This window comes from Corythoichthys intestinalis, chromosome 18, assembly GCF_030265065.1.
Source record: "Corythoichthys intestinalis isolate RoL2023-P3 chromosome 18, ASM3026506v1, whole genome shotgun sequence".
NCBI lineage: Eukaryota > Metazoa > Chordata > Actinopteri > Syngnathiformes > Syngnathidae > Corythoichthys > Corythoichthys intestinalis.
Window position 1 is genome coordinate 6,416,058 of NC_080412.1, and position 25,565 is coordinate 6,441,622.

The 25,565-nt window shown below is 39.1% G+C and overlaps 1 protein-coding gene across 1 annotated transcript in view; it reads right to left on the bottom strand.

Annotated features, from left to right (window-relative positions):
* The window catches only part of LOC130906243 (uncharacterized), a 203,486-nt gene extending 187,367 nt beyond the window's left edge, over positions 1-16,119 (bottom strand). The window contains exon 1 of the mRNA XM_057820348.1: positions 16,092-16,119. Within this exon, the coding sequence (XP_057676331.1) occupies positions 16,092-16,113 (22 nt within the window). The 5' untranslated portion in view covers positions 16,114-16,119. The remainder of the gene's footprint in view (positions 1-16,091) is intronic.
* Between the last annotated feature and the right edge of the window lie 9,446 nt (positions 16,120-25,565).

Here is a 25,565-nt window from a genome sequence, read left to right on the forward strand (position 1 = left end):
AGATGGATGTCTTTAAGATTCCAAACTCTTCCACAGTTGGATTTTTGGGGTCAGTGAGTAAAAAGTGGCCCAAAAGACAGTTTTCCCACAATGTGTCTACAGCTATAGCCCCCAGCTGTTCAAGGACTTTCATAACAACAGCTGCACAGAGGTTTAGTGGTTCATGTTGCTATGACAACAGCAGGCTCAATTGGCATGCACAGACTCAGTGCTAATAGTGAAAGTGACATTATGCCAAAATTCCTCCACCTTTTTCTTTTTCCAGCTTTGCAATTCAAAAGGCAGCAAATCATTATTTTTTCATTATAAAGCTAATCTAAATCATGCATCAACATTCACACGGGAAAGAAAATTGACAACTAACCTTACACATCTATTTATGTCTTGCAAATGTCACTCAAATCTGGCCGTTTATAACCATTTCATAGTTATTCCACCCACAAAAATGCATCTGGGAACGCCTTGTGACATCACAACCAGAAATGATTATCATTCCTAGCTCTCTAATGCTACGCTCGTTAGTATATGTTGATAAAATGAAAGAAAGCTGACACGACAACTAGAGAATACAGTGGTATGAAAAGTATCTGAACCTTTTGGAATTTCTCACATTTCTGCATAAAATCACCATCAAATGTGATCTGATCTTTGTCAAAATCACACAGATGAAAAAACAATGTCGACTTCAACTAAAACAACCCAGACATTTATAGGTTTTCAAATTTTAATGAGGATAGTATGCAAATAATGACAGAAGGGGGAAAATAGGTAAGTCAACCAATGTAGTTACCACTACCTTATAACAGAATTCACCTATGGAACTTATGTGGAGCATGTTGTGTTCCGGGGGGGAAAAATTTGTTGTCGCGCGCGTTTCCGGCACTAGACACAACAGAGTCACGAGCGGCCTAACACGGCAACACCTCTACTCAAGGAGCTATCGACACGCAACAACATCATCCGCTACACCATCACATTTAATATTTTGTGCCCCCCCCCCCCATTTGGCAGCAATAACTTCAACCAGATGCTTCCTGTAGCTACAGATCAGTCTGGCACACCGGTCAGGACTAATCTTGGTCCATTCTTCTCTACAAAGCTGCTGTAGATTCGGATTCCTGGGATGTCTGGCATGGATCGCGGTCTTTAGGTCCTGCCACAGCATCTTAATGGGGTTCAAGTCTGACTTTGACTTGGCCACTCCAGAACGTTATTTTGTTCTTCTGAAACCATTTTGAAGTTGATTTACTTCAGTGTTTTGGATCATTGCAGCATTCATCCTCTTTTTAGCTTCAACTGTCTGACAGACGGCGTAAGGTTTTGCTGCAAAACATCCTGATAAACTTTTTAATTCATTCTTCAATTAATGTTTGCAGGTTGTCCAGGCCCTGAGGCAGCAAAATGCCCCAAATCATGATGCTCCCTACACCATGCTTCACGGTGGGGATGAGGTGTTGATGTTCGTGAGCTGTGCCATTTTTCCTCCACACATGACGTGTGTTACTCCCAAACAATTCAACTTTGGTTTCATCAGTCCAGAAAATATTTTGCCAAAACTTCTGTGGAGTGTCCAAGTGCCTTTTTGCAGACATTAAATGAGCAACAATGTTTTTTTTTTGTTTTTTTTAGACAGCAGTGGCTTCTTCCGTGGAGTCCTCCCATGAACACCATTCTTCGCCATAGTTTTACATACTGTATCATTGATGTGTGCACAGAGATATTGGACTGTGCCGGTGATTTCTGTAAGTCTTTGCCAGACACTCTAGGGTTTTTTTTTTTTTTACCTCTCTGAGTATTCTGCGCTGAACTGTTGGTGTCAGCTTTGGTGGACAGCTATTCTTTGGGAGTGACACAACAGTGCCAAACTCTCTTCATTTGCACACAAATTCTCTGACTGTCGATTGATGAACATCCAGACTTTTAGAGATGATTTTGTATCCTTTCCTAGCTTTATACAAATCAACAATCCTTGATCGCGGGTCTTCAGACAGCTCTTTTGACCGAGCCATGATGCACATCAGACAGTGCTTCCCATCAAGACATTTCCTACCAGGTGTGTGTTTTATAGTGGGCAGGGCAGCTTTAAACCACTCATCAGTGATTGGCACACTAATAACTTAAAATGTTGGTATAAATTGGTTTCAAATGCTCTTTAATTCTCCTTAGGCAGAGGGTTCACTTACTTATCCCCACACCCCCCCCCCATGTCATTGTTTGCATGCTATCCTCATTAAAATATGAAAATCTCTAAATGTTTGGGTGGTTTTAGTTAAAGCAGATGCTGTTATTTCATCTGTGTGATTTTGACAAAGATCAGATCACAGTTGATGGTGATTTTATTCAGAAATGTGAATAGAATGCTAGCAGAATGCAAGTATCTAAAGCTCACTGTGGATGTGACATCATCTTCTGTTTGGAGAATCTTGTCTGTGGGCAAAGCCGAGGATGCTTAGAAAGAAATACTAATTAGGATCTAATTTCATTATTCTGTCACTCTTTTGGATTAATTTGTGTCCGAAATATGCTCTGCTATTATTTTAAAGTCGCTTGATGTAGATATTCTGAGCACCTTTAAGATTTCCTGTATAGAAAAGCTAATACATCTCTGTATACTGTATGTTGTCATACTGGCAGCTGCATCTGGCACAGAACTACAATCAGCAGGACGTGCAACAATCATGTTTCTGTTCTTGTAACAAACAGGATATTTGGCCTGAGAACTATTGTTCCCACATATTGGCGCACATCTAAGTGCCAAATGGAAGTTAAGGAGAAAAAAAAATAGTGCAGTCGCTAAAACTTAGTATGCGTTTACGGTATTACTTAAACGCACAGCTTGTGTAGCTTTTATTTTGTCTGCCATGCATCACCCAGTTAAGGCAAAGTCCAGGGCATTATAATGACTTCAAACAATGGCATTAGGGGGTAGTCCCACAGGAGTAACCAGAGCCACAGCAACATCACCATGGGGGATAAGCCCGACATTTAACGAGCCTGCAACTGATAAGGACAGCTGTGCCAGACAAAACGTGTCACAAACTCATATAGTTCTTATACATTTTCAGCTTGAACTTGATTTACCTATCTTTATAATTTAATTAGATTACATAGCTACAAGACGTGTGTTAAGGGTGCCTTTAAGCCTTACTTTGCAGGATACCATAATTTTCTGACTATAAGCCACTAGTTTTTTCCCTCATTTTTAATTCAGCGGCTTATAGCGCGTTGCGGCTTATTAGTCGATTTATTTGGGTTAAAAGGTAACACTTTATTTAAAGGCGGCGTCATAAGACTGCATTAAGACTGTCATAACTATAACATGACATTATCATGGGAATTAATGAATGCTTATGACAGATGTCATTAAGTCTCATCCGGCAAATTATGTCAGTAACTCCATTTATATCCAGCTAGGATCTTTTACATCCATTCAAAAGGGAGATAATTTTATCGGCTGACACAAAATGACATCTGTCATAAGCATTCATTAATGCTCATGGCAGTGTCATGTCATAATTATGATGGTCTTAAGACAGTCTAATGGCGCCACTGTTAAATAAAGTGTCACCAAATTCCATTGCTAGATATTAATGAAACAACTAGAGCAGTAACTGAAGAAATGATTAGAACAGAACATTAATTTTGATTTGATATTAACATTTGTAGTGCTGCAATGCATACTAGGAGACATGTTGGACGACAACAGCGTTGACAGCAGGTGGCAGCAGAGGTTGACCGTCTCCCCTAAGGGAGCAGTTATGGCCAAATGAAGCTTCTTGAAGCAATGAATGGTGGTTCATTTGGTCTTATGACAGTCTTATGATGCCACTGACAAATAAAGTGTTACCGGTTGATATCTTTTGGGTGTAAATATCCCATAATACAGTGAGGACGGCTGCAGCTTATAGTCCAGTGTGGCTTATCTATGAACAAATGCCCTTTTGGTGTCAAATTTGATGGGTGGCGGCCAGAGGTGGGTAGAGTAGCTAAAAATTTTACTCAAGTAAGAGTAACGTTACTTCAAGTTAGAGTAAAAGTAGTCATCCAAATAATGTACTCAAATACAATTTAAAAAGTATCCAGTGATAAGAATACTCAAAACTCAATGCTTTTTTTTCCTCTCGGCACAAACTTATCCATCTCAATTTTTGTTATAATGATGCTGTACAATAACCCATTACATCACCACATTAAGCCAAATAAATAAATTAAAAAAACATTAAAGAGAGAAAAACAGTAATGAAGCATTATTCGTCCAAAGGTGTAATAGAGTCATGTGATTATTTTTGCGACGTCTCATTGGTGAAATTAGTAGCGCTATTTTTGGCAATAGCATCGCTATTAAAAACAATACTAAATCTAATATGTAGATTGAAGAGGAAACTGTAATGACTCTTGTGTAGCCCAAAGTAGTGGAGTAAGAGTTGCGTTTTTTCTTCACAGATCTACTCAAGTAAAAGTATAAAGTATGGCTTCGTAAAACTACTCTTAGAAGTACGTTTTTCTCAAAATGTAACTCAAATAAGTTTAACGGAGTACATGTAACGCGGTACTACCCACCCCTGGTGGCGGCTTACAGTCAGTTGCGCCTCATAGTGCGAAATTTACGGTCATTAAAATGAGTAACAATGAAACTGCTTTGAATTGACAGAGAAAACCTTTCTAAGACCTCCCTTGTCCTCCCTTCTTGGAGCCCATCGGAAGAGGCAAACGAGGGTATGGGTTCCACTTGCTTTATTGAAAACTGGAACCTTACATAACATACATAGTGAGCGTAATAGAGCAGTGATGCTGTTAGGTACTGAACACAGTTATTTTTTTTTTTTTTTGTTACAGTTGGTGATTCATATTAAATACAAGTCAGTTCATGTTACACACCAAATTGATTTGATTTTATGAATAATTGGGATTTTAAAGTCAAATGCTAAGCTGCTAATGATCTATCCATGTAATATCTGAATTCCCTATCAAATAATAAATAGAATCTGCACTTCCTGTAGATTTTCAATAACTTCCTATTTGGGAAGTTTGAAGATTTGGTAACTCATTGGCGCCATTGACGATGTAGAAGTCCAATCCATGTTGACTCAGAGGGGCAAATGAACATGTTTGCAATTTTTTTTTCGGGTTTATTTTTGTGTTTTGTGTTTTTTGCGGTTTTGTCAATTCACTTTGGGGGGGCTGTGGGTTTTTCTTAGCAGTTTTTCGCGCATTTGATATACCTTTATGCATAGACTTCAAAACCTATTGACATGACACGGGAAACGGGGCCGATTTGTAGGGGGCCTATTTTCAAAAAACCTCAAATTCAAATATTTACAAAACCAAAGCTGCTACTGACCTAAAACCAAAACAGGCCCCTACCTTAGCCATATATGAGTCTCCATGAGCAGTGGCATCAAAAAATTCAATGTCGTTCCCTTATAAAATCCCAGTGATTTTTTATATAAGTATAACACAACGTAAAATGGCTGTGAAAGTCTCAGATTTTACACTAGATGCACAAAAAAATTCCCAAATGCAGAGATAATCACCTATATTTTCAGGATCAATAGCAATATTTAAGATATCATATAAGTTTTTGACCAAAATTGCAACTTCTTTTATTATTTACTGCAAGTTTTCAACAGCTAATAAATCACTCATTTAACATCAGAAACTTAATACTTGAGGACAAAATGCAGAATAAATTATAAATAATATGTTAATAGATTATTAATAATTTTTGTATACAATCATAACTTATAGAATAGAATAGTCCTTTATTTTCATTATACACTATATACTGTTAGCGAATGACGCTAGCAGCCGCCTGGCGTAAAAGGAGCTTTTTTGGTGAAAATGCTTGTGAATAAATGCTTAAATCCCCGAATTCTAAATTTATATGGACGTAAAACAGTCTCAATTCTTGGTTAAAAGCAAAGAAACCGTGCAGTTAGCGTTTAGTTTACGTATATTGACGAAGTACAATCCTACTATGTTAGCGAACGAGGCTTGCGACCGCTTGCGTAAACAAGAGCTTTTGTGGCGAAGGTTCTTGTGAATAAATGCTTAAATCCTTGAATTCTTGATAGATATGGACGTAAAACAGTCTCGATTCTTGGTTAAAAGTAAACTATGAGGCTAGTCAGTTACGAAAATTTGCCGCCTCCATGTGTAAACAAAGAAGAAAATTCCTGCGAATAAATGCTTCAATCACGCATGCATGGTAAGAAATATATAATATTTACCTTGAATCCTCGAACAAATCACTCCTGAGACAATCCTTCCTGTTTGTATGCGGTACAACTTTCGTAGTTAAATCCAATTTTAAGTAAATCTAAGCTTAAATCCGACATGAGCGTGTGCCGTCTTCGGCTATTACTAAATGATGGGCGTCGCGCAAAGAATGACGAAGTGAAATGTCAATAGTGATGATGTCTCTGCTCTTATGCACTTTTTGCAAATTGGCACTATATTTTTTTAAATTTATTTCTCCTTATTTTGCATCTTCTTTTTGTCTTTTAGCATATTTTCTTTTTATTTTCCCTGATTTTTATGTTTTTCAGTTTTCACAGTTTTTTTTTTTTTTTTTTTTTGGTTTTAGGGCATTTCGAGCTCTAATCCTCTTCATTTGTTATTTCCCTGTTGAGTTTGGGGCTTTTTCAGATTACACACTGTTAATATTTGATTTCTTTCCCTATTGAAAATGAATGCACAACTGTATACAACCTTTGTGCAGCTTGATTTCCAAATTTTCTGACGTGTAAATTATGTGAATCGGATGAAAGATGTAGGACATAATACATTTTGAAATTTGAAAATACCAATGTTTTTGCCACCGGAAATAAAATGGGTTTCTTTTTTTGGCGTCGAACACTTGTTTTTGTCACAACTGCAAATGTTCAGAGAGAAATCAAAATAGCTTGCGTCGCGTCAATTTTTGGAATGTTTCAAAGTTGAAACAGTGAGAATTGGTAAAAATTGCTTTTGCAAAGACTACCCACATTTACAAAAATAATGTGAGTAGAAATTAATTCAGTCTGTGTTCTTCCATCTCTTTTTCTTTTAAACTAAATACCCTCAACAGAAAATGTAATGTTGAAGCGTCAGCATGGAGCACTTGAGCATTTATTTACCTTTGGTGATGGCTTGACCCTGCGGCCTCAATATTTCCCTTTAAAGCTACATAAACAATCCAAATGACAGCCAACACTATCAGATTTCCAACTTCCATTTGCACCACACTGATACCACAATAGTATCAGAGAGAACACACTGAAGTATTAAAACCTGTGGAAATATTACCAGGGTTGAAATTAAGGCTGCAGCTCTTATTGCGATTATCTATCAACTACCGTAATTTCCCGAATATAAGGCGCACCCGTGTATAATGCGCACCCCAAATTTACTTGTAAAATCTGGGGGAAATTATTGTACCCGTTTATAACGTGCACCCTAATTTTAGCACCAAAAAATACAAGAATACAAGAAAACAGAGCTCATGTACAGATACAGAGATGTCATTTTACTGACTAATGAAACACAGCACAAGCATAGCACATTGGTAGTTCAAAACATTACCGTAAACTGACAATATTTACGGTAATAATATGATTTGACAACTTCTCCAACTTACCAGAATCTAGGAGAAAACAAAACAGATGTGACTTTTCTTTTAAAGGCTGCTGTACAACTTGCTCGTTTCCTCATGATGAATAAATGTTTCTTCCATGGATTGATACGGTAAAATGAAAGTGAGAACGTAAGTCGGAAATCCGTGAGAGGTCATCGCTGTCAACACGACAGTAACAAAAGGAACTATTGTTATTTGGGTTTGAGTTTCCCGAGGGACTGATATAGTTGACGGACACAGGAAGTGTGTGTCCTTACATTTCTTATGGTCCGAATTGTGGAGCTGCAATAAACGTCGACTCAAATGAGTTCAAGAAACTAAATTATGTGCTTTATGAAGAGTGAAAAAAACAGAATTTAACGCAGACGAAATCATTTGGCCGAGTAGAGTGAAGTATTACCGAAACAAAATGGTGACGTCACGTACCGTAATGGTCGGCAACGGGTCGCCGCATACGTTTCTTCAACACAACGTGGCCGTGTCGATGAAAAAAAATCGGTTTATATATATATATATATGTAATACATATAAATTTCTGTCTCCATCCATGTACCCGTTTATAATGCTCACCATGAGTTTACAAGTTGAAAAAAAGTGCGTGTTATATTCGGGAAATTATGGTAGTTAGTTCGAATAATCGGATTAGGAACATTTAGTGCGTTGCAGAATAAATTTTAGGAGAAAAAAATCATGCGCGCGTCTGGTGATGTCTATGCATTCCTGACTTCAGGCTTACTACCAAACATGCATTTGTTAAGAAAGTGGCACGGCTCAGTGGTAGAGTAGTTGTCCTCCAACCCAGAGGCTGTGTGTTCGAGTCACCACACTGATGAACTCGTCAAAGTATCCTTGAGCAAAGTACTGAACCCCACATTACTCCTGGTGCTGTGTCACCAGTAGGTGGATGGTGTTGTACAGAGTTGGCCAAAGTATTGGCACCACTGCAATTCTGTCAGATAATGGTCAATTTCTCCCAGAAAATGATTGCAATTACAAATACTTTGGTAGTACTTTTTAATACATTTTATTTTGCTTGCAATAAAAAAACACAAAAGGTGACGCAAAAAAAATTAAATCACTATAATTTTACACAAAACTCCATAAATGGGCCGGGTAAAATTATTGGCACCCTTTGAAAAATAATGTGATGCTTCTCTAATTTGTGTAATTAACAGCACCTGTTTTTTACCTGTGGCACATAACAGGTGGTGGCAATAACTAGATCGGTTAAAATGGATTAAAGTTGACTCAACCTCTGTCCTGTGTGCTTGTGTGTATACCACATTCAGCATGGAGAAAAAAAAGAAGACCAAAGAACTGTCTGAGCACTTGAGAAGCAAAATTGTGAGGAAGCATGGGCATCTCAAGGCTACAAGTCCATGTCCAAAGACCTGATTGTAACCGTGTCTACCGTGCGCAGTGTCATCAATAAGTGTAAAGCCCATGGCACTGTGGCTAACATCCCTACATGTGGACGGAAAAGAAAAGCTGACGAGAGATTTCAACGAATGATAGTGCGGATGGTGGATGAAGAACCTCGACTAACATCCAAACAAGTTCAAGCCGTTTTAATATCTCTATTCCAATATTTTTACAGGATATTATTTTTATCTAAGTATTTTTCCCCAATTGTTAAATAACTGGTATGGTCATTACAAATAACAGTCTTGTGCTCCCGAACGGTATTTTATGCCACCAGAGTTAGTCCGGCTTTTGTCATTTCCCTGCCCCGGTTTCGGAGACGGAGGAAAGAGCGTAAACGAAACAGGAGTGAGACCAAGGGAACATGCTAACCCGAACCGAGCGGCTTTTCCAAGTCCTTTCCTCACCTTTCGAAAACGAAAAATCATACAAAACTACCCTGACTCATGTCACACATGGCGGCGGGGTTGATTGTCTTCACCGATCAGCCAGCCCCTGGCGGCAAGCGAGTTTCACCTCGTCGTTCTGCTATGGCCCCGGCAGGCAGGCAGTGCTCGTCGCCAGGGACGCAGAGGTGAATGAGTGGCTGTCCAAGCCCAAGCCGAGTATAGAGCTCTCTAGGTAGGCACGTGAAGAGGGCCGGGGTGGGGGGGCCAAGTCTCGACACAATCAAGAACCGGAGATGAGAACGCGTGATTGCTCGAGCACAGGTGCTCCAGCCTTCACCAGCCAGCGACCATGTGATGCGACAAGGGAGGTGGGAACTTTCGCCTTCTTGATGGACAAACCGGTGGCTTGTCATTCGCCGTGGTCACCGGCTTTTGAGGCCGGGCACTCCATGCAAGCCACCTCCTTATCAAAACGTGTGCCACTATCCCAGTATTTGACATAATATGAAAGATGTAGCCTACTCACTTTCTCGTCCGTTAAATGGTCCCTCGATTGTCGGACCTTTTTTGGCCGTTCTTCGCAGTGAAGAAGATCTTTTGGAAACCCAAAAAAGTTCACACCACTCTCCCTGGTGTAGCAACAAAAGCCTGCAGCACAAGGGGCTGGCGTGACGCAAAAAGATAACAAATTAATCTGCAAATTGAACAGTCCTTCTGAATACGATAGAAATGGCTGTATTGTGAAGATAATTAGTCTGCTGATGTCACATTGGCCTTATTACTCAATCCGAGACCGTGGCCAGAAGTCTCATTTTCATAGCGCTGGATTAAAAAATTCGTCAGAGGGTCCCTCTGTGTGAGTACACCGCATAGAAACTACGTACATCCCTAAATGTCCAAAGTGAGTACTGCTTGTCATTTTCCCTCCAAAATGTCATGTGACTCGTTACAGGAGTGCTGTCAGCATTGCTGCAGAGATTGAAGAGGTGTGGGGGTCAGCCTGTTAGTGGTCAGACCATACGCCACACTCTACATCAAACTGGTGTGCATGGCTGTCACCCCAGGAAAAAGCCTCTTCTGAAGACGGTACACGGTACACAGCCCGCCCGTCTCATTAGACCATAGGACATGGTTCCAGTAATCCATGTGCTTTGTTGACATGTCTTCAGCAAACTGTTTGCGGGCTTTCTTGAGTACAGTCTTCAGAAGAGGCTTCCTCCTCACTTTTGTTGCCAGGGGTTAAGATATTAATGGCTATATTTTGAGTTATTTTGAGGGGAAAATAAATTAACTGGATTATATAAGCGGCACACAGACTACTTTTCATTGTGTGCAAGTGTCATTTTGTCAGTGTTGTCCCATGAAAAGATATACTTAAATATCTGTAGAAATGCGAGGGGTGTAGAAATGCGAGGGGTGTACTCACTTTTGTGATACACTGTTTAGGTGAAGGCAAAATGAACTCAATATAACTAGAGGAAATTTGTATGAGATTTTATCAACTAAAACTAAATGAAGACAAAAACATTTTGAAATGACTAAAATATGACTAAGACAAAATTAAAAGGGCTGCCAAAAACAACACTGTTTTTATCAATACAGTTATGTTTTAAGACCAAGCAAATCTTAAACACTAAATGTGTAACTTTGCTATTTGTGTGTGACATCTAATTGTATGTATAGGGACACTGGGGGTCTGCGTGTATGTGTTTCAATCATAGTATAAGGGGGGAGCACAAAATGAAATAAACCTATTTTAAACATGTTTCTTTCAAAAAGTAATCTATTGCTACCACCTTTTCTTAAGTGAAGAGATATCTTCAACAGAACAGTTTGTTTTCCACTCATCACAACATGCCCTGAGCAGTTAACGTCTTCCTTTCTAAAACTCATTTACAAATAACTATGCTACAATTGCTGATGTCCCTGGGAGACAACAAAGAAAGGAAGGAAACAACAATGTAATTGATTGCAAAAAGACATTCATTTAATGAGTTTTAACTTCTGTTGACTGTGTTAACGTTGCAATAAATGTAACAGCAGAGGAACAACAGGGACCCTGCTCAAAACAGTGCTGCAGTGATGAGAAACAGATACCACTGTGCCTGCATAGTCAAACATTCAGGTTTGAGGAGTAGGAAAATGAGGATGCAAAGAGAACAATGTGCTAAAATTTATTTTGATTCAGCAAACAGAGATTATGGAACTAAAGGTAGTCCCCGTGATACGAACGAGTTCCGTACGCTGGCGACATAACCCGCATTTACACACAAATTGGAATTAACCTTTTAGTCCTCCTATACACCCTCTAAATCTCTATATAACTATACAAAAACATGGATTATACGACATTGCACTGTCCTCGCAAAGACGTTGGAGCTAAGTCCTAGCAAGACAGAGAGCTAAGCTCCAAAATGACTTCATTCAGCTGCTCATGACATCAACACTTGGAAAATGAAACTAAAATAACAATGAAATTAAATCAGTTTCCTCTTCAATAACAGCAATTCAAATTTTTGTGTATAATTAGCTGATGATACTACAATTAGCTGCTGATACAGCAATAACAATCCATACAAATGATTAGCATGTATCCGTTAGCGTCCCCACATTATCAAGAATAATCACATAAGCTCACCCAAGTATTTGACTACGAGACATGTGCTGATTACCTGTTTCAAGGTATACTGTGGTATGAAAATGTCAAGGTTTCAAAACAGCAAAAATTTTCCGTCATACCGTCCCTAAGGTATTGGCTATTTTAATGTCCCAAAAATGCTAGCAGAAATCCCTCGCCTGCAGCTGCAAGGCTCAACCCTCCCCCACCGGTTGTTGCTCAGTGTCAGTGTGTCAGCTGTGCTACATGATGGCTAGAGTAGGTGAAACTCCTGAACTTTTTTGTCCCATCGAAGTAAACAAAATCGCTGGTATGGGAATACTTCGGGTACAGAAAAGTTAGAGATGGCCGCAGCTTAGAGGGGGAGACCCAACCGAAATGTAAAACATGTTTGCGGAGGGTGGCTGCCGAGGAGGCAACACCTCCAATAGGGTTTCGAGTTTATATAAAATTAAACATTAGGAAACAGTGTTTACTAAACACTGTCATGAACGTTTCCCACCAGCTACGAGAGTTAACTCCAGCGTTCTTAGTGTGTCTAGCGGTGGTAAAATGTGTATTTTTTTTTCTCTCTGGCAACTGTCTGTGTTGAGGAAGAGAGTGTGTGTATAATGTAAACATGATACAAGTCATACGCACATGGAAATAATGGAATTATGGAAAATAATTCAATTATTTTTGTTCTGATGGTAATAATGTTTAGCTGTGGCTGTGGGTTTAAGCTCACCTAAAGGACTGCATTTATTTTAATGTATTTAGTTTTTTTTTAAATGTATGTTAACATTATACTTATGTTTCGATTTGCTAATTTGTTTTGAAAAATAAAAATCCTGTTCAATGGCAAACCAAGTTTTCTCAAAGTAACACATTTTAGAGCTGTAATTTCAATACCGTGATACTGTAAACCCGTGATATTCTGGCTTAAGGTTAACATACCGTCAGAATATCACAGTGGCACATGCCTATTGACTAAGCCTGTCGCAATATGCAATAATTCCATTTATCGCACGGTAAATAAAAATGAAGGCGATAATTTTTCCGCTGCGATTTATCGCCTCGCGTGCACCTGCGTGCGCACGTGCGGCTGACGTGCTGTTAAAAGTTCAGCTTCCTTGTTACCAACTATGCAAAATGCATTTCAGTTCTTTTGTTAGTTTAGTGCAGTTTAAATTTAGTGCGGGTGGAGAAAAAAAACGAAAAGGTGACGCTTACCAATGAAATGAAGATGTGAATCATAGCAAAATATAAGCATGGTGTGTGCATCCATTAACTGGGTCGTAGAATGCCGATCTCGGCCGGCGGTCCCCCTCCGTTCGCCAGTCTTTATAAGTTAAGGTGACAGTTCTTATTGTGGTAACATCGCCTAAGAAATCGCCAGCTTCGTCAGGTTTCAAATAATTTATTCCATCAACTCGCCGAGTGTCCACTGCTGTTGACGCCAGGATCGAAACAGAAAGTAAAATAGCGCTCTCCTGCTCACCGTCAGCCCCGCGGTGCGTTCAGGTACAGCAAAAAAAAGTCCGCCACATTAGACGCCGATTCGTTCGTCATGATCTGTTAAAATATACTGTATTCTCACAGTGTTATTGTATTTTTTTTTTTTTTTAAATTGGGGGGGGGTGCAATAATATCGCATATCGCAATAATTTATTAAATAAATTATCGCACACTAAAATTTGTTAGCGCGACAGGCCTACTATTGACCACAAATGAAAATTCACAATAAACAGCACAAAAGGTGCCATATACCGCCGGTGCCTCTGTGGATGCTTCAAATGCAACAAATGTGCGTGCAGGCTTGCAGCTGTAATTTAGCACCCCCCCCCCCCCCCCCACTCAGCTGCGCGACTTCTTCGCGGGAGCAAATGCGCGCTTCCTCATGTATGGGCGTGCGCTCTTCTTCGTGTGCACGGATACGTTCTTCTTCGTGAGTAATAGGCTCTTATATATATATAATATGCTTCCTGCGCCCCCCCTCCCAAAAAAAAGCATGCATCATAAAACAAAAGTAAACATATTAAAAAAAAAAAAAAAAAACGTGGGGACAAAATGGCGGACGAGACTCCGGTGTCGTAAAGTCGAAATCAAGTAAGTCAGGTACATCGTAAACCGGGGACTACCTGTATACTCATACTGAACAACGCATGAACATGAAGCTGACACAAACACGCTCCAACCCAACAGTGTATTGTAATGCGTTCAACGTCTTTGTAGTTAATATAGACACAAAACATGTAGGTGTAGGGTTGCCAACCCTCCCTTGAATAACGGAATCGTCCAGTATTTAGAAGCAAAAGTACGTGTCCCTTATTAAGCTTAAAGTGCATATGACACCAAAAAAAATGTTTATTTCATATTTCACGCAGTGTTTCATGCTCCTGAATGAAACGGACCGCTTGGATGTGTGTGGAAGCAATCATTTTATATATTCAATTTTTGAATTCCGTGCCATGAAAATGAGTGACTTCCTGCTTCAGTCTCGGGTTTAGGACGAATGCGAATGTGCCATCACCCGAGTCAGCATCTCACAATACAGCATTGCTTTATAGCATGCAGATGGACTGCAGATTCAGCTGCTTACCCGGTGAGCTCTCCTGTCAGTACCAGGGGAACAAGCTGTAACTTGCTCGTCACCGGGCAGGTTGCCAATCGGCGAAGACAATCGACAACCTCACCGCCGTGGAAATGATCCATGCTAGTTTAGTGCGATTTTTCACTTCGAAAAGCGAAAATAAGACTTTGAGACATCACTCGGTTCGGGTTAGCATGTCGGCTAGCTGTCACACCCCGCTGGTTTATTCACATTCTCTGAAGCCGGGGGGGGGGCTAGGGAAACGAGAAAAGCCTGACTAACTATGGTGGCATAAAATATCGTTCGGGAGGTGCAACAGTAAAGGTGAAGTCGAAAGTTTGGAACATTATGGAGTAATTTTGCCATGTTGTACTGAATAAATGCATTTTTATTATTTCACATTCCATTTAGCACAAGACTGTTATTTGTCATGACCATACCATTTATTTAGTAATTGGGGAAAAATACTTGGATAAAAAGAATATCCTGTAAAAATATATGAGGAGAGAGACTGAAACAATGATATTTTGCGGCTCTCTTTGTCGCATTTTCCTCATTCTTAATAATTCCCCCTCAATGGGCTGAATTATAATAAATAAATAAATATAATTATTTATAATAGAATAGAATAGAAGAATAAATCAGATGAAACCATGACCCTAGATGCTAGAGCCCTACAATGGTAGGCGTGGCTAAACGGCGGATTAAAAGACTAATTTCTCGTCATCTGCGCTTTGCCAAACTGTTATATGTAGTCGAATCGTCTCAAAATATGATTCTAATTCAGATAATAAATAATGCTATTTAATACTTTTTTTTATCCTGTCCTATGCACTTTTAGCTTGTCCCGTATTGTCATGAAAATCAAAAATCGTGTTTGTAGAACAAACGAATACTGGTATGTTGCTTTTCAAGAATATGTAAGGGAGCGCATTTCCATCGCATTACCATGACCCTAGACGCTAGAGCCCTACAATGGTAGGCTTGGCTAAACGGCGGATTAAAAGACTAATTTCTCGTCATCTGCGCTTTGCCAAATTGTTGTATGTAGTCGAATTGTCTCAAAATATGATTCTAATTCATGTAATAAATAATGCTATTTAATATTTTTTTTTATCCTGTCGTATGCACTTTAAGCTTGTGCCATATTGTCATGAAAATCAAAAATCGTGTTTTATTTGTAGAACAAACGAATACTGGTATGTTGCTTTTCAAGAATATGTAAGGGAGCGCATTTCCCCGACTCTCCTGCTTTCAGAACAATGAGCTGACAGAACTGACAAGGATGCACCAATCGACCCAAATGCTCGACAGTTCAGTCCAAACAAAAAGTGTTGATTTTTCAGTTCTTCAGGTTCAAAAACGGGGATAACAAAAAAATCACAACAACAGCTGGACACCAAACAACTGAGCTAACTCCATAAAGCAACAAAAGCCATTGTTTCGAAACATAAAACGCAGTCAAAAAAGACTTACACAAGGATGTGGTGAAGGACATGGCAGGATACCAGAAAAACTGACACAGGGCAAGGTTGGACGCACACTATTTATAGAGAGGGTCACAGGTGGACACGATCAGCCTGATCGGCAAAAGCAGGAAGTAAAGTTGAATCAAGGAGGAACGCCACTACTAAAATAAAAGAATCCGTAATGAACCAACACAAAACATTAACAAGACTTCCGAGGCATGACAAGAACAATGACAATCCCGCTCATCTCATTGGTCGAGGAGGTTCTGAGGCTTGCCATGAGGAAAACGGAAGACAACATAATAGTGCTGTATCATTCAGATGTGTACCTAATTAATTCCATTTTAAGTAAAATCATTATAATATTGTAATTACAATAAAATAATTACTTTTCACATCCACAAAAACTATTAAAGTGGCGATGACAACAAAAAGCATGTTTATTTCATATTTCACGCGGTATTTTATGCTCCTGAATTAAATGGACCGCTTGGATGTGTGTGGAAGCAATAAATTAATTTATTCCATTTTTTGAATTCCGCACCATGAAAATGAGTGACTTCCTGGAATGATGAAGAATGCAAATGTGATGTCAGCGGGCTATTCAACTTCAGTAAACAGCCAATACTACAGTACGCAGAACGACTGCGGCTTCAACTGATTTTCAGATTATTTAGTTTATTTTTCGCTTTACGCCAGCCCAATGTGCTGCAGGCTTTTGTTGCTGTACTAGGGAGAGGCGTGTGAGCCTTTTTGGGTTTCATAAAGTTCTCGTTCACTGTGGATAATGCCCAAAACAAGTCTGACAACTGTGGGACCATTGTTAGGAGAGTAAGCTAAGTATTTCATTTTATGTCTGTGGGGTCATGGCACACGTTTTAATGCCTTGCATTTCGTGTGTGACAATGCTCCTTGTCCACCGAGAAGGCAACTCGGCTGATGACCGGCGGCTTGTCACACACCATGATCACTTCCACCCCCTTGGCCCTATTTGCGTGCCCACCGGGGATGCGCTTTCCTCGGCTTGGCCACGAGCAGCCGCCCGCTCTGGGACGGCTCACGGACGGTTTGTCCACCGAGAATGGGCTATTTTCGGCGTTCATTCCCGGCTACGAGCACTGCCAGCCCGCCATGGCAGCAGCAGAACGACAAACCGTGACTTGCTCACCGCCAGGGGCTGGCCGATCGGTGAAGACAATTAACCCCGGCGCCATGTGTGAAATGAGTCGGGATAGTTTTGTGTGATTTTTGTGTTTTCGAAAGGCGAAAATAAGACTTGTAAAAGCTGCTCGGTTCAAGTTAGTAGGTTGGCTAGCTATCAGGCCTCCTGTTTTGATTACGCTCTTTCCTCCGTCTCCGAAGCCAGGGCAGGGAAATGACAAAAGCTGGACTAACTTCGGTCGCATAAAATACCGTTCGGGATAAGAAGTCAGCAGTTTTGACCATTATGCAGTAATTTTGCCCTGTCGTACTGAATAAATGCATTTTTAATATTTCATATTCCATTTAGCACAAGACTGTTGTTGGTCATGACTATACCATTTATTTAGCAATTGGGAGAAAATACTGAAGAATATCCTGTAAAAATATTGGAGGGCGGCACGGTGGCTGAGTGGTTAGCACGTCTGCCTCACAGTTCTGAGATCAAGGGTTCAATCCCGGGCTTCGGCCTTCCTGTGTGGAGTTTGCATGTTCTCCCCGTGCCTGCGTGGGTTTCCTCCGGGGACTCCGGTTTCCTCCCACATCCCAAAAACATGCATGGTAGGCTGATTGAACACTCTAAATTGTCCGTAGGTATGAGTGTGTGCGTGAATGGTTGTATGTCTCCTTGTGCCCTGTGATTGGCTGGCAACCAGTTCAGGGTGTCCCCTGCCTACTGCCCATAGTTCGCTGGGATAGGCTCCAGCACCTCCGCGACCCTCGTGAGGAAGAAGCGGCATGGAAAATGAATGAATGAATGAAAATATTGGAATAGAGAGATTGACTAATGACATTTTGCTGCTCTCTGTTGTATTATCCTTGTTCTGAATCTTTCCCCTCAATGGGCTGAATTCTAAATCAGATGAAATTGTGACCCTGCCGATGTCATCATCCAGCTGGGAAAGCTAGAGCGCCATAATGGCAGGCGGGTCTAAACGGCAGATTAAAAGACTAATTTCTCGTCATCTGCGCTTTGCCAAATTTTTGTATATAGTCGAATCGGCTCAAAATATGATTCTAATTCACATAATAATGCTATTTAAGGTTTTTTTTTTATGCTGTCACAGGCACATTAAAGGCTGATGGTTATCTGGATGGCTGGCTCGACCAATCAGGTGTCCCTTATTTATTTTTCAGGGAGGTTGCAACCTTATGTAGGTTTTACATGAAGAAATTAATATGAATCGGGAGTTGTATACTCGTTGTAGGAAAGCCCCATTAATGTTTATGTATCCTTTTGTGAATGTTATGTGATGGGTGCAGCTCTCGACCTTTCAGTGCGCTCACTGGTCAGCCACCACCTTGTCTCACCTCTTAACATACAGAGGCTTTGTTTAAATGAGAGATGTAAGTACATTTGCTGAAATGTGCATTAATGACAAGCTCATATGACCATTCCTATGTAAACATAGCCCGTCCACGCTGTTAGTGTAAATGCTAGTTAAATGCTAGGAATTAGCCGCTAGTGCTAGCCGTTGGTTCCTTTAATTGTGGAACGTTTGATTGTAAGCTGATGCGGCATTCACTGTTTCTCTTTGTTGTTGAGCAATGTCATTATCATTCTGATTCTCCTACTTAATGAATATGTTCCTACTTAATGAATATGTTGGTTATTGTCCATGAAGATCATTATATTCATTATGTGAGCAGTGCGCCATAATTCATTTATATTCATGACGTTTTACCCTGGTATAATTTATGCAGCTATGTGTGTGTGTGCTTGTTTTGAATAACACACATGCTGAATATGCTTGTATTCACTGAACCGCACCCATCTTTCTTTGAAGTCAAGACAAAATTTCTGAACAGCCTCTGTGATTCTCTAATTGGAGTCACAACTCCCATCGTGTTACTAGCTCAATACAGCGCATCTGACAGAGGCCGTTCTCTCTTTCTCTCTTTTTCACTTGTAGTTCAATTTAGTTCAGGTACATCTGCATCTGATGCACAACCGATCAAACACACACACACACGTAATAAAGTCGTGATTGAAAAAAACAGTGAATATGACTTAACCCTTTAGGCAACCTTTCAGAGTCGCAAAATTGCGACAAGAACATTGTGGATTTTTAAGAAGCTAGAGCTGCAAATATGGTGTCTCATGTAGTTACTACATTGCACCAAAAGATGGCAGACACAATAGCTCCATAATCAAGTGCATCTATTTTCCAATGGTAAATATACTCTGCTACAATTAAATCTATATAATTTTCCTTTTAGCTTTTGAAGGAGATCAGAAATGTGAGAGAGACAATTTTTCATTTAACTTGCCCAAATATTTAGAATTTCAAATGTTCTTAGGTTGAGTACCATATACTGTAAATACAGTGGGGAGAACAAGTATTTGATACACTGACAATGGGAAAACCCATTGGCAGTTTACCACCACCACACTGTATACCACCATGTAAAACAGGTTTGTGCAGTTTTGTAAATAACAAATTGTGTCTTCTTTGGATTAAGTAATAGTTTGGAAAGGGCTGCAACCAACTAATTTTTGTAGTTGATTAGTCGGACGCTTAATTATATTATTAATCGATTAATTGGATAAATGTCATTTTTTTTCAATGACCTTGACAATTTACCTTGAAGTTGTGTAAATGCAAATTCGGACAAAATAGGCCCAGGTGTTAAAGGGTTAAATACCGTCACGTCAGCTATGCGGCGCATTCAGGTACAGCAAAAAGTGTCTGCCACATTAGGACCCGATTCATTACATTATTACAGGAATTATTAGTATTATATATATATCATCATTCCGATTTTTATTTTTTCGTTTTGCTGACTTTAATTGCCATTTGTAATAGTGCAAGCAGTATTTATTAAGGATTTAGTGTAGGTTTTCGGGCTGTGGAACGAATTAATGGAAATATAATGTATTGTTATGGGAAAATCCTACTCGACATATGACCATTTTGACTTACAAACAAGGTCCTGGAAGGATATAACTTCGAATGTAGAAGTACCACTGCATGATAATGCCATTTTTGGCTTTTACTGTTTTGTTTTGTTTTTCACAACAACCGTAATATTACATTTTCAAACCATTTTTCTTTAATACCTATTCAATATAATCAGAGGGACTCATTGATGCAATGTAAGGCTCTGCCTGACAAGAACTCCTAAGCCTTGATCTGCTGTTAAATTGAAATCAACTATTTTCAACCTCACCCACTTCCGTGTTACCAGGATTCTCAAATATAATAAATTCAGGATTTACTGCCAGGCTCCATATTTCTCTGTGTCAAGCGCTCCTCATTTATTAGGATTATCCACATTCCACTAGAGATAAGAACCAAAAGCACAATGAGGTTCTGCGTCTTTAAATGCAGAATATATAATGGGCTGCTGCTAATTTGATTTTGCGCTTGATCCTTGAATAATAACTAATGATGTCTAGAAATAACTTTTAACTGTTTTACTGCGAAAATAATGACATCAAAAGAAGTTATTCCAACAAGGCAGATGTATATGGCACAAAATTTTGGTCATACTAATGGTTTGTGTGTGTGAATGCATGTGTGTGTGTCTCATTGTTTAAAAAAAAATCTTTTGGCCTCAAATTCTACTTTTATTGCATTTCATTCCATGGTTTTGACGGTCTTAGACTGTGAAATGGTTCCTGCTGCCGCCAAAAGCATTACCTAATGTTTAATAACTTCTATGAAATGGCTTATTGCATTTTGAGATTTTCACTTTTATAGAGCTTATTTCAGACCAAAATCACAGGCAAATGATTTATATGTACTGAATCAATAAGGCATTTATCGTCACGTGCACTCAGCACATGTGCATATTAAAACTTTGCCCATTTGTGTATATCAGGCTCCAGTTCCTTTCACAGATGTTTATTGGTCTTCAACACACTCTAGAACTAAAGTTTGGACATACAAAATAGGAAAACGCATCCACATTACACATTGTAGAGCGTCAGCATTGATACATTGAGGCTAATGGTGAAAGACAAATGTATATTTGTGCTAACAACTTAGCCTACTATTACGCAATGGCAGTCTTCTCCAAAACACAATTTTCACAGTTAAAAGGTGAAACTTCAAACATGGAAACTCGCTGGTTTACAGTATTTGCCAACGATGCAATAAATGAAAAAAATATACAGTATAGGCTACAGTACATACAACTGACACGGCATGCTTGACAGTTACAAGTGCAACGCTTCCGTTTAGTGGTTTATAGCATACACTTTCAGCAAACAATTCAAAATAAAAGCACGTCGTGCTCAACTAACGCAGATGTTTGAAATTACTCTCACATATTTCAGATTCTACACTAAAATAGATTTCGAATGACACCCATTCTGAAAATCTGACTGGCTTCAAATTTGTAATCATGTACACTTTGCAGACCAAGATGACAGTCATTTCAGATCAAATCAAAGCTTTAAATGAGCTTTAATTGGCAGAGAACAAAAATGGCGTTGGGTTTCTCAACTATTTCATATTCTACACTAGGAGCGGCAACCTCAGGGCACCTCACGATACGATACGATTCACGATACAAGGCTCATGATAACGATTATCTCACGATATCACGATACAGCGATTACCGATATATTGGTCAGAAATTGGACACATGATATTCTACAATACAACTGTTGAAACGAGAAAAAAAAAAAAAAGATATTTCAAAATAGAAAAAATACTGTTTAAGTCATTTATTAAACAGTGACACCTTTTCTGTGCAACACTGCTGTAAAATATAAATCTACTGCACATTGTGCACCTGTACATATAGAGGAAACAAACCACAACCACTGATATCTCTTTAAAGAGCATATGACACGAGAAAAAAAGTCTTAAATGGCATTATTATGTGAATTAGAATCATATTTTGAGACGATTCGACTATATACAACAATTTAGCAAAGCACAGATGACGAGAAATTAGTCTTTTAATCTGCCGGTTAGCCACGCCTACCATTATAGGGCTTTAGCGTCCCCAACAGGTGGATGACGTCAGCGGTAGACTGGGCTCATCGGTTTTACTATTCAGCCCATTGAGGGGGAATTATTCAGAACGATGAAAACGCGATGAAGAGAGCTGCAAAATGTCATTGTTTCAGTCTCTCTACTCCAATATTTTTACAGGATATTCTTTTTATCCAAGTATTTTTCCCCAATAGCTATATAAATGGCTTGAGAAGGACCAGTCAGCCTGTCGAGGGGGAACTATTCACAACGAGGAAAACGCAACGAAGTGAGGAGCAAAATGTCATTGTTTCTGTCTCTTTACTTCAATATTTTTACAGGATATTCTTTTTATCCAAGTATTTTCCCTAATAGCTATATAAATGGCTTGAGAAGGACCAGTCAGCCCGTCGAGGGGGAACTATTCACAACAAGGAAAACGCGACGAAGAGAGCGGCAAAATGTCATTGTTTCTGTCTCTTTACTTCAACATTTTTACAGGATATTCTTTTTATCCAAGTATTTTCCCCAATAGCTATATAAATGGCTTGAGAAGGACCAGTCAGCCTGTCGAGGGGGAACTATTCACAACGAGGAAAACGCAACGAAGAGAGCAGCAAAATGTCATTGTTTCTGTCTCTTTACTTCAATATTTTTACAGGATATTCTTTTTATCCAAGTATTTTCCCCAATAGCTATAAACGCGACGAAGAGAGCGGCAAAATGTCATTGTTTCTGTCTCTTTACTTCAATATTTTTACAGGATATTCATTTTATCCAAGTATTTTCCCCAATTGCTAAATAAATGGCATGGTCATGACAAATAACAGTCTTGTGCTGAATGGAATATGAAATAATAAAAATGCATTCATTCAGGACGACATGGCAAAATTACTCCATAATGGTCAAAATTGTCGACTTCACCTTTACTGTCGCACCTCCCGAACGATATTTTATGACACCTAAATCGGACATATGTCATTTCCCTTCCCCGGCTTCGGAGAATGTAAACAAACCAGAAGGCGTGACAGCTAGCCTACATGCTAACCCGAACCGAGTGATGTTTCAAAGTCTTCGAAGTGGAAAATCACATATTACTATTCTGGATTATTTGACATGACGACCCGGTTGTCGATTGTCTTTGCGGATCGGCAAACCGCCCGGCGGAGAGCAATTTACAGTTCGTTCCCCGAAGGAGGGTGGCTGGAGTTGTTGTGCAGCTAACGTCCTGCTGCTAATGAGCATTAGGAGAGCTTTTTACATGCCTATCAATGATCAAACGTCAGTAGTCCTTCATTTAAAGGAACTCTGTATTGTTTACTTTGTAATCGCTGTATTCGTATTTGACATAATACAAAACAAGATGTTTACTCACTTCCTCCTAAGTCCAATGGTCCCACAGTAAATATCCACGGTGAATGGGAACCTTTTGAAACTCCAAAAAGGCGCATACGCCTCTCCCTCATACAGAATGGTTTTTCTGCAGCCGTTTGGCTGACGTGATGCGAAAAATAAACGTATTAATCCGCAAAATCAGCTGAATCCTTCGTCCTCATACACAACAGTACACTGTAGCGTGAAGAGGACGTCTTCTACCGTACACGTCACAGCGCCCTCCTCCTCAATGCAAGACTGAAGCCGGAAGTCACTCATTTTCATGGCGCGGGATTCAAAAAACTAAATAAAAATAGCGATCGCTTCCAAACACATACAAGCGGACCATATCATTCAGGGGCATAAAATACCGCGTGTATTAATAAACATGCTTTTTCGTGTCACAGGCACTTTAATTTCTTTAAAGTTTTAAATCTTTAAAAAAAAAAAAAAAAAAAAAAAACAGTGCTGTAGGTGTCAGCAGTTGAGCTTGGAGTGGGGCAATGATAAAATTGGTGGGTCTTTTCTTCGTATATGACCTTTGTTGCCAAAAGCGTTGGTTTGAACACTTCCACTATCTGCTTCAGCATTTGAGATGTCAGACTTGCACAGTCACAGTCTTCCTCACCTTAAAAACAACAAAATAAAACAAAAAATATTAGCTACTTCATAGCTTTTGAGTTGAAATCCTGATTTTTTTGTGTGTGTTGGAAGTATTGAGTGAATTAAAAAAATATGAATTGAATGTATAGAAATTTAAAATGCAATAATTACCTATCTTTAATATGTAGGCTACATTAATTATCATGCACATCACTTTATACTGGACTGTCTCAGGAAATTAGAATACACAATATTCTAATTTTTTGAGACAGTCCTGTGTATATATACAGGACTGTCTCAGGAAATTAGAATACACAATATTCTAATTTCCTGACTGTCTCAGACTGGACTGTCTCAAAAAATTAGAATATTGTGTATTCTAATTTTCTGAGACAGTCCAGTATATCTTGGAATCTATTCAAACAATTTTTATAGGTTATTGTATCAAAATGGCAGTAATAACAGTTTGTTTAGTAAACTAGATGGAAAGTGGTTCTCAAACAATATGAAATAAATCGGTAAATTCATGTGGGCTTGTTTGATATTCATTTTCATCCAGTTTAGGGTCCTGGTTTATTTTATATAATTCGACACCAAATGTCATCAAAATAATACATGTAAATTAAAAATCAATTACATTGTAAAACCTTCTTACCTAAAGTGATGAATGCGAAGCAGTGAAGAAATCCGGTGTGCACTTCGTCACCAGCTCCCAGTGAACCTTTTTTTTTGTTAACAATTCTTGCATACAGCAAAGTCCTTGTTCACCTTACTTCCTTTCTTGTTGGCAAATCTAAAGTGTGTCCCCATGTGTGATATTTTTCTCATTTTTTTCCTCCACCGTTCTCACTGAGCTTTTTTATTTTTTCAACCCACTTGGAGCTTCCTGTCTTCTTCTCTAGACGACTTGTGCGCACTTTACCTTCACCGCCACTCCCAAGCGTCCCTAGTGGACCGCCAAGGAATTGCTCAACAAAAATTGAGCAGTTTACAGCATCCATACTCCATTGTATGGCCAATACGTTAAATTAAAGTATCGATACTTGGCGGGAGCATATCGATAACCGATCGGGTTGCAAAATATCGCGATATATCGCTGTATCGAGATATTGTCACACTCTTATTTTACACTAAGCTAGCTTTCGAATAACACGTTTTGCATTGTGATTTTTAAAAATATATATATATATATATGGCGGAAAACACAGACAAGGCTGAAAAAGCAGTTTCTGCTCTTGCACCCGTCTTTAACTCATTTGCTCCCCAAAACGTATAAATACGTTCTGTTTTTAATTGTTTCAGTGTCCCAAAGACGTATTTATACATCTTTTATGTTTTTTTTTTAACAAGAGATATCTCTGGGTTCCGATTCAACT